Below are 14900 nucleotides of genomic sequence, written 5' to 3'. Positions count from 1 at the left end.
AGGCAGACACAGGAGGGGCAGACCATGCAGGGAGAGGGACTCATGGTCTCAGGGTAGCTTCCAGCATGGAGCCTGCTTCCGTGTGGGGGAGGAGATTCCCTTCATGGTGTCATAGTTCTGAGGATTACACTAAATATCTGGAACCCACGAGGAAGGGAACTTGGCTGTGGCCCTTCAAGGTCAAGGTCTGTTTCCCCCCAGGCTGGAAGGGCAGGGCTGGGCAGTGTCTGGGCCCCGCAGAGGGCAGCCCCGAGTGTGGTGTGGCTGGGACAGGGACAGGCCAGCCTGGGAAGGGTCTTTGCGGCAAAGGGAGCATGGGCCAGTTTAGAGTCCAAGGATAATGCAGTGACCCTGACTGCGGACGGGAGGCCTGGAAGAAGCTGGGGTGAGTGTCCTGATGTGCAAGGATAAGGCCAGAGCCGGGGCTGGCTGTGTGGACAGAGCCAGGACTCTAATACTCTGTTGTGATTGTATCACCAAGGATACAGAGAGTCCAGATCACTGTGAATTAAGCAACGTCTGGAATAGTGTGAAAAAGTCCAGCTCTCCAGCTAGACTGCCTGGGCTAAGTCCCAGTTCCTCTCCGAACTGTGGTCTCCGGCACAATGGCCTTCCTCTCCTACACCACAGTCCCCCCAGCCTATGAAATGGTGTAAGAACAGGACTTACAGGGCTGTTGTGGATGGAGCCTGGAGCATGGCTGGGGGCCACACACACACACCCCTCTTTCCCCCCCACCTCCACCCCCACCAGGCGAGAGGCGGGCTCAGAGAAGTGATGTAATTAATGGAGGCAGAGACATGGCTCTTCTGTCTCTCAGGCCTCAGCTACTCAGCTAAAACATGGGGACCTCCACCTGTCCCTCTCCTGGAAGGCCACACGGCTCTGCAAGATGGCAAGACTTTCTCTGATTTGTTAAATTTCATGGTTGCGTTTTGTGCCAGTGGTGACATGACAAGTGTGCACACGTGTGATTAGTACATTCGGGGTGCCATGGGGACCAGGGGGCCTTGATCTGACTGGGAGTTCAGGGAAGGCACCTCTGAGGTTGAGACATTTCCCTGAGTCAGGAAAGACCAACGCGACCGTGACAAAGGTGTCACCATCAACACTTGCTAGAGCTGCTCAGCAGCAGACCACTTGCCAGGGGCCCCTGTTCGGTCCTCCTAAGTAAATATATATACGCTGCCTCGTGTGACGCTGCACCCTCATGTGACCAGCATCTCCTACTAGGACACAGTGGCACTCAGTACATGCTTGTCTAAAGAGCAAAGGCACTGAATTTCTCAGCAGCTCTGTTATTATCCCCATTTCCCTGATGATGAAACTGAAACAGAGACGGGTTCGATAATGTGCCCTAGGAAGAAGAGTGGGAGAGCATTCCAGAAAGAGGGAACACCAAGCATAAAGGCCTGAGCTGAGTGGGAGGGGCAGGGGGCCAGCAGGGCCGAGTCCTAAAGGGTTCTGTCTTGGGCAGGCTCAGTTGGGGAAGGTGACAGGTGGGACACCTGGGGGACTGAGCTCTGCTGGCGTTGGACTCCAGCAGCTGTGTGGCTCGCTGACAGTGCCAGGGATGTGCGGTCCCCCCAAGCCCAAGGCACTCAAGGAGTTCCCCTGTGCCTGTGCTGGCTCTAAATCTAGAGTCAGGCTGAGGGGGAACCCCACACCAGAAACCAGCCAAATGCCCATCACTAGGAAATGGAAGAGAGCCTGGTAACTTCATCAGACAGAATATCATCCAACGATAAAGGGGTAAGAGAGGAAGCACCATGGCTATGGGGTAGGACAAGGAGGAGCCCCAGCAGCCATGGGGAGCAAACAGAAGCCAGACAAGCAAGAGTGTAGACACAGGATTCTGTGCGTGAGGCTCAGAAGTGAGAAGTCAGGGGAGGGGCTGTCTGACTTGACTTCCGTGAAATGGGGGAAGTAATCCTATCCTCATGCAAATGCAGAGGTCCCTGATGGAAAAGCACTCTCAACCCACACCCCCAGGGTCAGTGCTCAGGTTTCTCTTCCCTTTTCTGGGGACTGGTGAGCAAATCCATCTTCAGCTTGTACAGTCTTCTGTCCGTATTATTTTTAGGTATAACTTTTCCTTGATTACAAAAAGTACTCAGTGCCCTCACTAAAGAAAATTTAGATACTAAAAGGAACGAGAAGAAACGCAGCATCCATCAGAACAGTGGTGCGAAGAGAAAGGCAGTCTGAGCAGTTCTGAGTGGTCCTTGCGTTTTATTTTTGCTTTCCGCGCAGTGTTTAAAACACATGGGACATCCTACTTGAATCTTTTGAAAGCTCAGGATCCTAATCTAAGCATTTCCCTGTGTCATTGGATATTCTTCGAAACTGTTTTGAATAGCCGCAGGAGATGACCAAGAACTGAGCTGCTACCCTCTCGCTATCCTTCGACCTCACTCTCAGAAGCCCCTCTGAGCCCCTCTTTCGGGTGGGTTGGTTGGTTTCTTGAGACAGAGGCACCCTTCCTTGTCAAGTGCTGTCACACGCTGCCCGCATGACCTCATGGTGGACCCCTGAGGGACCCCAGGCAGCTCCCTGAACGCTCCATGGCTCTGAGTACTGTGTTAGGTTAAGTAGGTTCATGACCTCTGTGTATGCCAGAGATGCTATCATGCAGCTCCCAAAGGGGTATTGAGGAAGAATTTGGGGTGGCAACTCCATGCCTCTTGGGTGTCTGTCCTGACTTGGGAGGTGGAAGGCAGGAAGTGAGGGGGCACCCATCAAGGAGAATTCTGTGGCAGTTAAAGCAACAGAGTACACACACACACACACACACACACACACACCCCGATGTGGATGGCTCTTAAAAACCCAGGCTGGGTGAAAACATGAGACAAAGAAAGCCATCTATAATGCAGCTTCATTTACATAAATTAAAAATACATGCACACAAAGCAACAATAAGCATTTTGCAAGAACACACACAAGCAGAAAGATCCACAGTAAACACATTAGGACGGTTGGCTCTGGGGAGGAGGGGAACAGAGCAGGGACAAGGATACAAAGCAGTGGAGGAGGAAAGAGAAGGCATGAGGCCTCTGTGCCCAGAGAGGACCTCAGCCTCATGGAGGAGCGCTGTCCCATTTCAGAAACAGTTAAAGGGCCCATGGAAGACTGCAAATAGTTAAAAATTATTTCGCTCCTTAGGGGCAGTAGAAAAGCCACAGCCACCACGTGTTGTCCCTGTCCTGTCTCAGAACAGTGATTGAACCCTCCCCGAGAGTGGATGCCACTATTCTAGAGAGGCCAGTGGGTCTTGCAGGCACCACAGAGAACCCCCACTTCCGTGCGTGCATGTGCGTGCGCGCGCGCGCGCACACACACACACACACACACACACTGCTAAGTTCTCAAGCCAGGAGCTCAGGAGCCAACCTTCCTTCCATAGACACAGGTCTGCTGAGCACCTCCTGTGCACCAGGCTCTGTTCCCGGGCTGGGCATACGGGAGGGAATGCAGTGTAGCCCCTACCCTCACGGGACTGACCATTGATGTGGAGCCAGATGTCAAGCAAGTGACCATGGACAGGACAGGGTGGGCTCTTTGATCCCCAGAACTCTGGCCATTTCTATGGGGCTTTGGTGTCAGGCTCTGTATATGTGTGCATGTAAGTGTATGTGTGTGTGCATGCACACACTCCCACGCAGGTGTGGAGAAGTACCAGCCACTGTGGGGAGGACAGCACTCAGGAGCAGGACACACAGGACTTCTGGGGCAGCGCCTCTGTGATATTCCCTTTGACCCTGAGATTCTACTTCTAGGAATTTATTCCAAGGGCAGATTCCAGAAAGTTCCAAGAACACGCACTGGGGGATGTTGACCACAGTGCTGTTTCTTTCTTCTTTCTTTCTTTCTTTCTTTCTTTCTTTCTTTCTTTCTTTCTTTCTTTCTTTCTTTCTTTTAAAGATTTTATCTATTTAACAGACAGATCACAAGTAGACAGAGAGACAGGAGGAAGCAGTCTCCCTGCTGAGCAGAGGGCCTGATGTGGGGCTCAATCCCAGGACCTTGGCATCATGACTTGAGCCGAAGGCAGAGGCTCAACCCACTGAGCCACCCAGGCGCCCCCACAGTGCTGTTTCTATCACTTCAAACGATGGAAAGAAGGGACAGGTGCAGTAATGGGAAGGCCATGCACTGGGATCCCATGCAGCCATTAGCACTGACGTTTTAGACGATGTCAGTGTCAGGGAGAAAGCTGCTCTTGTTACCCACTCAGGGTCTAAAGTCAGCTGCAAACCAGTATCAAATGGTGTGATTTCATTTCTTTCTCCAAAAGTGGAAAAAAAAAAAAAAAGCCAGGAATCTGTTGGCCAGGGCTGCCCACCAGGCACACACCGGGAGCATGCGCAGAGAGAATCTGAGCGGAAGGACACTAGGTGCTAATGCGAATTACCTGTTTGTAGAATTCCGCTTGGCTTTTGTCCCTGTGTTTTTACTTAGGTGTATTTTCTAGTTTTTCTAAATTAATTTGCATTCATTCTGTAATAAATAATTTAAAAATCCATTGACATGGGCACAGGAAAGAGCCAGGAAGGCTTTAAAGCAAAATATAAACAGTAGCTATTTATATCTAGGTGGTGGGATTAGGGGGTGATTTTTTTTTTCATTTTTTTATTTGGATAATTAAAAAGTTATTTCCTTAAGTTCCTCTGATGGTTCCCTTGGCAGGCTCATTCCCGTCCCCCACCAGCAAGGTGTCCCCGAGGGGAGGCCCGTTCCACTGAATGTTCACAAGTGTCCATTCTTGGGGACAGGACGCTCTCCTCCCTGGGGGAGCAGGCAGTTTGGGGGCATATGACGCATGCCTACAGCAGAACTATGCTTGACTTACAAATAAGTTCACCCACGTGGACATTCTGACAAGGATGTGGATCGAAAGTCTGGAAGCCAGAGGCCTGGGAGACGGGTGACAGACACACACACAAACAGGCCCAAGCAAAAGGACCAGCTCAGACCTAAAACCTGGGAGTCATCCTTTCTTCCCTCTTCCCACACCCACTCTGCTGGAAAATCCTGTTGTCTCCACCTTCAAAACAGACCCAGAATCTGCCCACTTCTCACCACCTCCACCGCAACCAGCCTGGTCCCAGCCAAGCTCCAGGCATTTCTCTCCCAAATTCTGCACCAGCAAGAAAACAGCAGATCCAGGATTCAAACCCAGGGCCCCTGGCACTTGATCCATGTGACTTACAGGCCTCCTGCACCTCAGCCGAAGAGACCCAAGTCAGCAGCCCCCCTCCTCTGCTCAGAGTTTCCCCTGGCTCCCGTCTCATTCAAAGAGTGCAAGTCCTCACCATAAGCATGAGGTCCTGTAGGATCTGGCACTTTGGCCTCACCTACCATCCTCGCCCTGTCTCACTCTGTTGCAGCCACACCAGCCTTGTCGCTGTTCCTCTCACACACCAGGCAGCCTCCCACCCCAAGGCCTTTGCACTTGCAGGCCTCTCTGCCTGGAAGGCCCTTCTATAAGGCTCCACCTTCAACTCTTGCTCAAGTGTCACCTTCTCCATGAGGCCACCCTGACCTCATATCTTTAAAGCTGCAGCCAACCACCCTTCCTCCTGCACCCACCACCCCTGTCCTGTGTGTCTTTCCTTTTCCCACAGCCGTCAGCATCCTGAACACACACCATTTACTTCCTTGTCATGTCCGTGTCTGGGGCTGTTCAGGCCTGGTTGTCCTAGACTACTGCCCCCACCCAGAAGACTGTATTTAACAAATACAGGCATCAAGGGCAAGGGCACAGATGGCTGGAGGGAGAGTCTGTAGGCTCAGATTGGAAGGCAACGAAGGGAGGCTTGCCTCTGGGACCCAAGGGCCAAATAGGCATATTCAGGCAGAGTGGTGAGCTGAGTGACTTCCAGCCCCAGGAGGACAACTGGTGTCAACTCCAGGGCTGGGCTGACAGGCCGTGCCCAGCGGCACTGGGCTTGGCCATCACAACAGAGAGCTTGGACCTCATTCTGGAGTCCAGGAGCCTGCAGAGGGTTTTAGGCTGAGGCCAGGACCCCTTGGTGGCCACTGTGGGACTGGACTGGGCACCAGGGTAGGAGCGGGTGGGAGTGGGGGAGGGCATCTCAGGTTGCTAGGACGAGTCTGTGGGTGGAGCCTCATGCAGGGCCCCTGTGGGTGCTCAGCGAACGTTCGCTGCCCTGAATCATTCACTGAGCTCTCCAAAGAGAAAAGCACAGCAGAGCACAGTTCTGCTGAAGGGATGCTGCGGTGGCCTTGGGCTGCTGGGGAGAACTCAGCACACAGAGGTACTTCTGATGCGCTAGCATCTCCTCTTCCGGAAACGTGCCATCCCATTTGTTCCCTGTTTCTTCCCTTCTGCAAGGTGAGCTGCCCAGAGCAGGAAAGGGCCCTGCGCATCCCGCTCCCGGATAAAAACAGGGCCTGGCCCCGAGCTGGTGCTGGCACCCGTGTTGATGTCACATGAACAAATGAAAGACGGAAACAGTCCAGAGAACAAGGGCATGGATGGGGAGAACGAAGCAAGGGTGTCGACCCCCTGCAGGTGTCAGGGGCAGGTTGGCTGAGACTAGAGCTTGGGAATGCAGAGTGGACTGGAAGCACACCAGGAGGGCAGGGACGCTGCCATGGAGGTGGGCCTGGAGCCAGAGGCCACCATCATGCAGGAGCAGGGCTGGGACTACAGGAAGAGACCCCTACTGTTTCTGGACCTCAACCCTGTCCTCACTGGTGCTAGCCCCATGGCCATGTAGGACAGCCTTCTTGATGCAGGCAGCCCCTTTGGTACCATGCCCCTAAAAGACCCCTCTCTTCTGCAGAGAGGAGCCCTGACCCCAGACTCTCCGGGACAGTGAGATGGGGGCACCAACCCCTTTCCCTCCCAGGGACAGACCAGGGTGTGCCACGGGAGAAGGGAATGTTAGCTTCCAGGCCAGATCTGGACATCACACAGGAGCCCTCTTCTCTCTTGGCTTTATGGGCCGGGGTTGGGGCAGGCTTGCATGTGGGGTACTGACCACAGGTCTTTAAGACAGTTGTTCTCAGATAGGGCAAGCCCCCCTCCCTGAATATCTGGCCACATCTGGAGCTATCTGGGGAAGTGGCGGAGGGATGGGGTGGCTGCTGGCATCTAGTAGCCAGGGGTGCAGCTCAGCATCTTAGAGCACACAGCTCGGCCCCCACAACCGGAGCCCACCGGGCCCCAGATGCCAGTAGAGTAGAGGAGAGACCCTGCTTTAAAACACACGGCTCTGCCCTCCAAGCATCATTTATAGCCCACCTTAGTCACGGTCACAGTGAATCAGATGGCAGGTGCCCCATCGGAGCACCAGCCATGTGCCGACATGGGACTAGGCACATGGGAGGCTTAGATCTCTGAATGTCACACTCTCTGGGAAGCAGGCACATGAGCTCCACACTGCACTGTACACTTCGCCAGGTGCCAGAAGATTCTAAGTCCTTGACCAGTATAAAACCCATCAGCCCTCACCCAGCCCCTTGGGGCAGGGGCTCCATCATCCCCATTTTTCAGATGAAGAAACTGAGGCGCAGGGTCATGCCCTCAGGATCCCAGGGCCACATGGTGGGTGGAGAAGTGTGGACAGCACAGAGGCCTCGTGCAAAGGTCGCTCTCTACACTCATGACTCCAGGGCCGGGCCAAGGGCTTGCCTGTCCTACACTGTGGGAGGCAGACAGGTCGTCCAACCCCTGAGCCCCAATACCCTGGCACAAAGACAGGGAACCTCGCATGAGAAAACCCAGTATGCAAATAAGATCTCCTAAGTGCCAAGGGGACACCCAGAAGGCTCTGCCAGCTCGAGCAGGAGGAGCCGGCCACACCTGTGCCTCCCCTGGCAGCGCCCCCCCCCCCCCCCGCAACCTCCACCAGCTGCTCTCTCAGCTCACCTGGATGCCATTCTCCTGCAGGTTCAGGTACCGCGTGTTGACAGGGATGCTGGCCGGGACCTCAGCCAGCTCTCTCCGTGTGCAGATCACCCGGCTGGCCTGGTTGCTGCAGGAGCAGGCCGCGGGGCAGGAGGTGGCCGGTGGGGAGCCCCCTCCGGCCGCCAATGTCATGGCCACGCCGCCCCCGCCGGCCCCCAGGGGTGGGGAGAAGAGCCAGAGGAAGAGCAGGGCCCCATGGGGCCAGGACATCCTACCGGGCAGCAGTGGGAGGCACGGGGAGCTGCGGGCACACGCCATCCTCAATGTTCATGCTCCGCGTGGGCGCCGGGGGGCTGTGGGGGCGAGAGAAAGGGAAGAGGATCAGTGAGGGACAGGAACCCCATGTGGCCTGCCTACTTCCCAACCCCCACAGTGGCTCTCTGCTGCTGTTGCCACCATCCCTGCTCCACTCAGGACTTGAAGGGAGTTTGACCCACCTGCTGAGGGCCGCAGAGATGAAGACTAGTCCTGCCCTCCCTGCACTGTCTCAAGTCATTCCTGACCAGAAGATTATACCCATTTCACAGAACTGACAACCAAGGCAGGGGTGGGGTGGGGAGAGAAAGTCTGCCCAAGACACTTGGCCAGTAATGAACTCAGTCCAATTCAAACTTAGTTCTCTGCATGGTTTCAGAAAGGTAGATAAAGAGGTAGAGATGGAGGGAGAGTAAGAGAGAGAAACAGATGAAGGGAGAGAGAGAGGGTGACATGCCATGTCCAGAAGTCTATGGGCGGGGCGGGGAGGGTGTCCAGAGTCTGGTTTCCCTCACAGGCTCCATCCATGTGTTCTCACTGCCTGCAGGACCTCCTGTCCCTTCATCCTACTCCTGTCCAGGAGTGTTTGCCAAGAGACAAGTTTCCCAGCACAAAACACCCTCTGCACAGGGCCCAGCCGCAGGCTGCTTGTCAGACTCCTGTCACATTGGTCCGGGGCCGTGGGCCTCGCAGCAACCACAGAGTTGAGTTAGACTCAAAGGAGGAACTCAAAGAAGGTGAGGTGCCAGACAAGGCAACTGTGGAGGTGAAGTGTGGGCAGGAGAGGCTGGGAGGCAGTATGGGGTGGGGGTGGGGGTTGGGAGAGAGGGAGCAGACTGGAGAAGACAAAGGGGGAGGAGGTGGCCAAGGGGGTCTTGGGAAGGCCGCCACCCCATCTGCCCCCCACCCCCATTGGCCCAGAGGTTGCGGGTGCTCAAGGCAAGGCAGCAGGTGGCCTCCCAGGTGGGGAAGTCAGTGGTGGGATTGGGGGCAGGGCGGCTCTGGTTGCAGAGTGGGGGGTGCAGCCAGGACCAGACAGAAGGGGATGGGCTGATCATAACAACAATAGCAAGAACTACAACAATAATAGCTTCAGCGTTCCAGGGAGCCCTTTCTACAGCCCAGACTCTGCACACATGGTGTTCTCATTTAAGCTTCACAGAAACCAGAGGAGGAAGCTGTTAGGACGCCTAATGGACAGATGAGGACACTGAGGTGCTAGGAGGGGGAGTAGCTTGTCCCAGCCCAGAGCTGGCCAGTGGGTGGCAGAGGGGGACTGTGGCCCTGGGTTCACCCTCCCCTCCACGCAGCGTCTTAAGTACACACACAAGTGCACCCATATCAGCAGGCTCGGCTCCAGCACAGACCCGAGTTCCCCATGGGTGAGGGGCAGAGGGAAGCAGTCTGCCCAAACATGCACATCCTCAGACGGACTCTCAGACCCACGGACACGGGGCCACCCCCCCCCCCCAGCTCAGTGCATGTGTACGCACGCGCACACGCACACACATTCACTTCCTCCTTCTGCAGTTTTCAAGATCATTTTAACTCAGATAAAAATGCATGTGCGTAGTCTGTGTGCCTGAATGCATGTATGAGAGCCCGAGCTGGGGAGACAGAGAGACGGAGAGACAGAGAGGGGTAAGGGGTTGGTTTGAGTCTGTATCCTGGACTCATTTTTCCACCTGGGGGCCTGGGGGCTGTGTGTGCCTCTGTCCCTGAGTCATGTGAACGCTCATGAAGACACCCCCCCCCCCCCGGGGGCTCTGATTCTTGAGCATGACGGGGGTCTATGCTGGTTCTCCTCCTGCACCTGCACCCGTCATTCCCCTTCCACAGCCTAAGATAGGCAATGACCCAGCCCAGGGGCCGGCGTGGACAAAGGGGCCAGAAATTGCAGCTGGAGAACCCACAGGCCAGAATGCCCGCAGCAGCCAGTCCAGGCCTGCTGCCTTGTCTCTCCTTCCGCATCTGTCCCCATCTCTCCTGCAGCTAGCCTGCAACACCCCCCCGCATCACAGCTTCTGCAGAGACTGGGCCTCCCGCCCCTTCCCTCCTTGCCCTCAGCCATCTCTGTCCTTGTCCCCCCCCCACCACAGTGAGGGACACTCACCCCTGTGGCTCCGCTTCTGCTGGGCCTCTCCCTGGGCCCCAGGTCCCCCCCTCCACATGCCTCCAGCTGGCAGGGGGGCTCTGCCTCCCCAGTTCTCCAGGGCTTCCTTCGAGGTCGTGCTGGGGGGGGCGCAGGGGCTTCTTGGGTCTCCCCGCGCCCCCCCCTCGCCAGTCGCCCTTCCCACCCCAGGAAGGTGCGTCTAGGCCACTGCAGTGGTCTCCTCCTCCTCTCCCTGCTGGCCTCCTCCTGTCTCCTACCCCCACCTCTACCTCCACTCTCCCCCCACTGCCAGCCTCTTTTCTCTCCCCTCAGTGCCCCAGCCTCCTTCTCCTCTCTGCCGGTCCCCTGGCCTAGTCCCTGTCTACCTCCTGGGCTCCAGCCCCCTCTTCAGGCTCCCCCTCACTCTCTCGCCCCCCTCTGGATGACCAGGCCCCCTCTCTCCTTCTCCTCCATCTCCTCCTCACTCTGACTCTGTCCCCATCACCCTCTTGTAGGTTGGGGAGCCTGTCTTGGTCAGATTTTCTGTCTGTCTGTCCGTCTGTCTTGGTCTTTCTCTCAGCCAGGCTCTGTCTCTTTCTCCGCGATTACAATTTCTAGTCACACGGCAGTGCAGAGCCAAGCTGTGCCTCAGCTCCCTCCCTCCCCACCCCCTCCCTCCTTCTTTCTCTCCTTCTGGACGGGGAGGGCGCCTCTCCTCCCTCCTCTTTGGCCCCCCTTCCCTGCACCGGGAGGCCTCCCCCTCCCCCGCTAATCAAAGGCTCCGTTATCTAATTAACCCATTGGTTCTGGGTGGCAGGGGAAGGTCGGGGGAAGCGGGGGAGGAAGGTTGACGGCTGGACTGCCCTGGGGGGGGGGTGTGGGCTGTGCCAAGCCCTGCCTCGTGGCACAGACTCCGACACAGACTCCGCTGCATAACCAGGCTGGGCTACTGCTGACCCCACCTCACACCACTGGCCACAACCACCCCCCTGAACCTGTCCCCCAGCGAAAGGGCAGACAACCTAGGAGAGTCACCCTGCAGGAGCCACCCCCAGACCCCAGGAACTCCCCAAAGCCCCTCACCACACCACACAACCCTTTACTCCTACCCCCACTGCTGATATACCAGCGAACCCGGGCCAACAGCACTGTCACCCAGTCCTCAGCCAAGGGCCAGCCCCCATTCATGGCACAAAGAAACCCAGCCCCAGATACAGCCCTCTCCCCTGGACCTTAGCCAGATCCGGAGAGCCACCTCCCCAGACACTTCTGCGAAAAGGGCAGGGCAGTGTGTTCATTTGTTGGATTCGTCTGTCGGCCCATCTAGCTTACAATTTTCTGAGTCCCTACTACGTGCAGGCACTGGTGTAGATGCTGACAAATGCTGCCTCTATACTCAATGCACATTGCACATGCACAGCCCACAGGAGACAAGTAGCTATAGATGCTATAGATGCTATGAGAAGGGGTAATAATAGCACTGGCCTCCTAGGACTGTTTGGGGCCAACTAGCTAAATGCTCAGCAACTCAAGCAGATCTGACCACTTTTCATCCCTCCATGTCCCCCTGAGATCAGAGTCCTTCCTCACTGGTCTCCCACTTCCTTCTTCCCCAGGCTCCCTCCCAGTCTGTTCCCATAGGCAGCCAGAGGCGTCCTGTCACCATCCAAGCCAGGAACCAGACCCTTCCCCTCCCCAGCTCCACAGCTGCTCAGCCGGACAAGTCTCATGAGGTACAAGGGCAGAGACATCACCTTTGTTTACAGGCCTCCCTCCCCAGGCTGGGCTTCCTCTCTAACTTCAGCACTAACTCCCTCCCCTGCTCACTCACTGACCTCAGGCCACACTGGCCTCTTCGTGGTTTCCAGAACAGACACTTCTGCCTCAGGGCCTTTGCTCTTGCTCTTTCTTCTGTCTAGATGTCAGAGGGTCCCCAGTGTGTGCCTCCCTTCTCTCAGGTCTCTGCTCAGATGTTACCTTCTCAGTGAGGCCATCCTGACCACCTCAAATCACACTGCATCCTGCCCCTCTCCAGAACATTTTCTCCTTTACTTTTCTATATAACATTTGTCACCATATGGCCTCTTACAAGCCCACACTTGAGCCTAAGCTCCTCAAGGGCAGGCACTGCCTGTTTTGTGAACAGTTTGATTCCCAGCATCTATGGTGGTGCCTAGCACATGGTAGGTGCTCAGTAAACATTGGGCAAAGGAATGAATGAGTAAAGTTATCATTGCTATTCGTCTGTATTCCCCACAGACAAACCACGTTCCCTCATACAGTCACACAGAGACACACTTGTCCACCCACATCCCTCACTCTGCGCTCCCAGCCCAGGACACACTCCAACAGCTGCATGTTCATACCTCAGCTGTCCCTGATCCTGAGGCCTCCTCTCCCATCGCAGGAGGCCTGCTTGGAGGAATCAGCACCTCCATATGCCACAAACACAACTGCCTTCAGCTTAATGCCCGTGCCCACGCCATGGTGCTACCTGGGTGGCCAGGTCCCAGATACTATAGGCTGGAGTCCCAAACAGCAGGTCCCCAAAGCAGCTCTTGCGCCCCACTAAATGTCATACCTTGAGGAGAGCTGCACCTAGGACACAACCTGTGTGAGCTACATTCCTGAATATTGCTTTGTGCCAAGAAGATACCTGTCCCCAGCTGTCCCCAGATCCATTCCTCCAACAGATGGCAGGAGTGCTAGCTAACCTTTCTTCTTCTGAGCATGTGGTACATGTCTGAGTGATATCAACTCCTTGAATAACACCACCACCATTATTGGTGATGTCTGCCACATACCCGGCATTGCCTGGAAACCATTCTAGGTGTTCTACTTGCAATAACTGTAGTTTTCCCCTTGGCCCTCTGAGAGGGGTTGGTGTTACTCCCATTTGGCAGATAGGAAAGTCAAGGCACAGCAAGGCAAAATCACTTGTCCAGGGCTATGCACACCTAGGAAATGGTCCCTCCCTGCTCAGCCTCACCAGAGCAGAAAGACCCCAGAGTCCCCCAAGCTTGTCAGGACAGCAACCACAAGCCCACAGAAGTCTCTTGGGAGCCATGTTGAACAATGGCCGTCTTCCTGCAGGTCCTGCCTCCTGCCCCCTGCACAGGATGGGACAACCCTACTCTGTTCCACACCCTGCCGGTAGAGGTCGCCTGACCTGCCGGCAACAATCCCCTGCTTGCCACCTCGCATCCGTAACAGTGATGCTCAGTGGTATTCACTGAGCACCCACTCTGCGCCCAGTGCCGTGCCGAACACTGCCCACACCTCCAGCCTCTGGCTTCTCCCCGTGGCCTGGTCTCGTGTCTAGTTAACAGAGCAGGAAGCAGATCCAGAGGGCTGAGGACACTGCTGTATGGGGGACACACCCTGTATGGGGGATGGCTGTGGCCAGAAGCCAAGGCCCAGGACCTCTCGCACCCCCTGAGTCCTGGGAGAGGCCTCTTGCCTGTTCTCCCCCACTGGTGCAAGGAACAAAGTAAAGCCGGAGATGCAAGAGGCTCATAAGAGCGAAGAGGTGTGCAAGGCAGAAAGGGGCAGAGACACAGTGAGATGGGAACAAAGACAGAAGCTGGAGACCGACACACCACACACAACCATGACCAGGGTAGGAGAGCACAGAAAGCCTAAGAGGGAACTGAGGACCAGGGGAAGGTACGCGGCCGGGGCTTCAAGAACTTCTCCATCCTTCCCAGCCCAAGCTCCGAGAGATTTCAGGCACTGTGCCTGAGAGGATTCAGGCAGATGGCAGATCGGAAACTCGGGGGCCCAGGGGAGGTGGGGTGAGGAGAAAAGGGAAGCAGGGAACATTCCTGTCAGGCATACTCATTTTTCTGGGGGAAGTTCAGAAGGTGAGAGAAAAGATAGGAAATTGACTGCCATCGCAGCAAGAGAGATGGAGGTTAGATCTAAAGAAGAACTTCCCGACTGTGAGGGACTGGGGCGGAAGTGGAGCCTGGAGCCTGGAGGGTGGAGAGACATCAAAGCCAGAGAGAGCTGAACACTTCTCTCTCTGGGTGCCTGTCATGTGAGCAAGGCTGGGAGCTGTTAAGTTGGTTGGGGGAGGGTATGGGCAGAGCCAGCTTCAGGGCTGGATGAAACAACTTCACACGTGTGTTCCTCTGAGCCAGTCCCTGTCCTGAATGCTTTTCAAATGGAAGCAGGCCCACAGCCCGGAGAATTGACAGTCCTCTAACTTTTGAGATGGGGTAACCCTGGGAAAAGGGTTGCCCAGTCTCCTTGTAGCTGCTGCTGAGGAAACAGGCTGGGGGCTCAGCTCTTGACTTGTCCTAGCTGCCACCCCGGGGATGTCACTGGTCAGCAGAACCAGACATCACAGGGGGATGACTGGCTGGGAGGAGGCGGGGTTGTCCTCTCCATTGTCCCAACTCCTCACACTGAGACACTGCCTTCCATACGCTCATTTCACAAATATTTACTGAATGGCCCTCACTTCCCACCCTCTCTGCTCCAGCCATGCTGGCCTCAGGAGGCTCCCCCACACCAGGCACATCCCAACCTCTCCGGAGGTCTGGCTCTGCTGTTCACTGCTGTTCACTGGCTGCCTCCCCCAAGTCTCGGTTCCAGCAAGAAGGTTTCTTG

The 14900-nt window shown here is 55.8% G+C and overlaps 1 protein-coding gene across 2 annotated transcripts in view; it reads right to left on the bottom strand.

Moving 5' to 3' along the window:
- LRRC4B (leucine rich repeat containing 4B) overlaps nucleotides 1-14900 on the bottom strand; it is a 37257-nt gene that overhangs the window by 12926 nt on the left and 9431 nt on the right. Inside the window, exons 1-2 of one of the 2 annotated variants that reach the window (XM_059151037.1) lie at nucleotides 10308-10917; nucleotides 7901-8232 (exon numbers count right to left, since the gene is read on the bottom strand). In XM_059151037.1, the coding sequence (XP_059007020.1) occupies nucleotides 7901-8197 (297 nt within the window). In that variant the 5' untranslated portion in view covers nucleotides 8198-8232; nucleotides 10308-10917. Of the gene's footprint in view, nucleotides 1-7900; nucleotides 8233-10307; nucleotides 10918-14900 lie in introns of those variants that run through there. The other variant, XM_059151036.1, reaches the window with a different exon arrangement.

This window comes from Mustela lutreola, chromosome 16 (assembly GCF_030435805.1).
Source record: "Mustela lutreola isolate mMusLut2 chromosome 16, mMusLut2.pri, whole genome shotgun sequence".
NCBI classification, from domain to species: Eukaryota; Metazoa; Chordata; class Mammalia; order Carnivora; family Mustelidae; genus Mustela; species Mustela lutreola.
The sequence above is the reverse complement of the archived record's forward strand: the minus strand, read 5'-3'. Positions and strand labels throughout refer to the sequence as shown.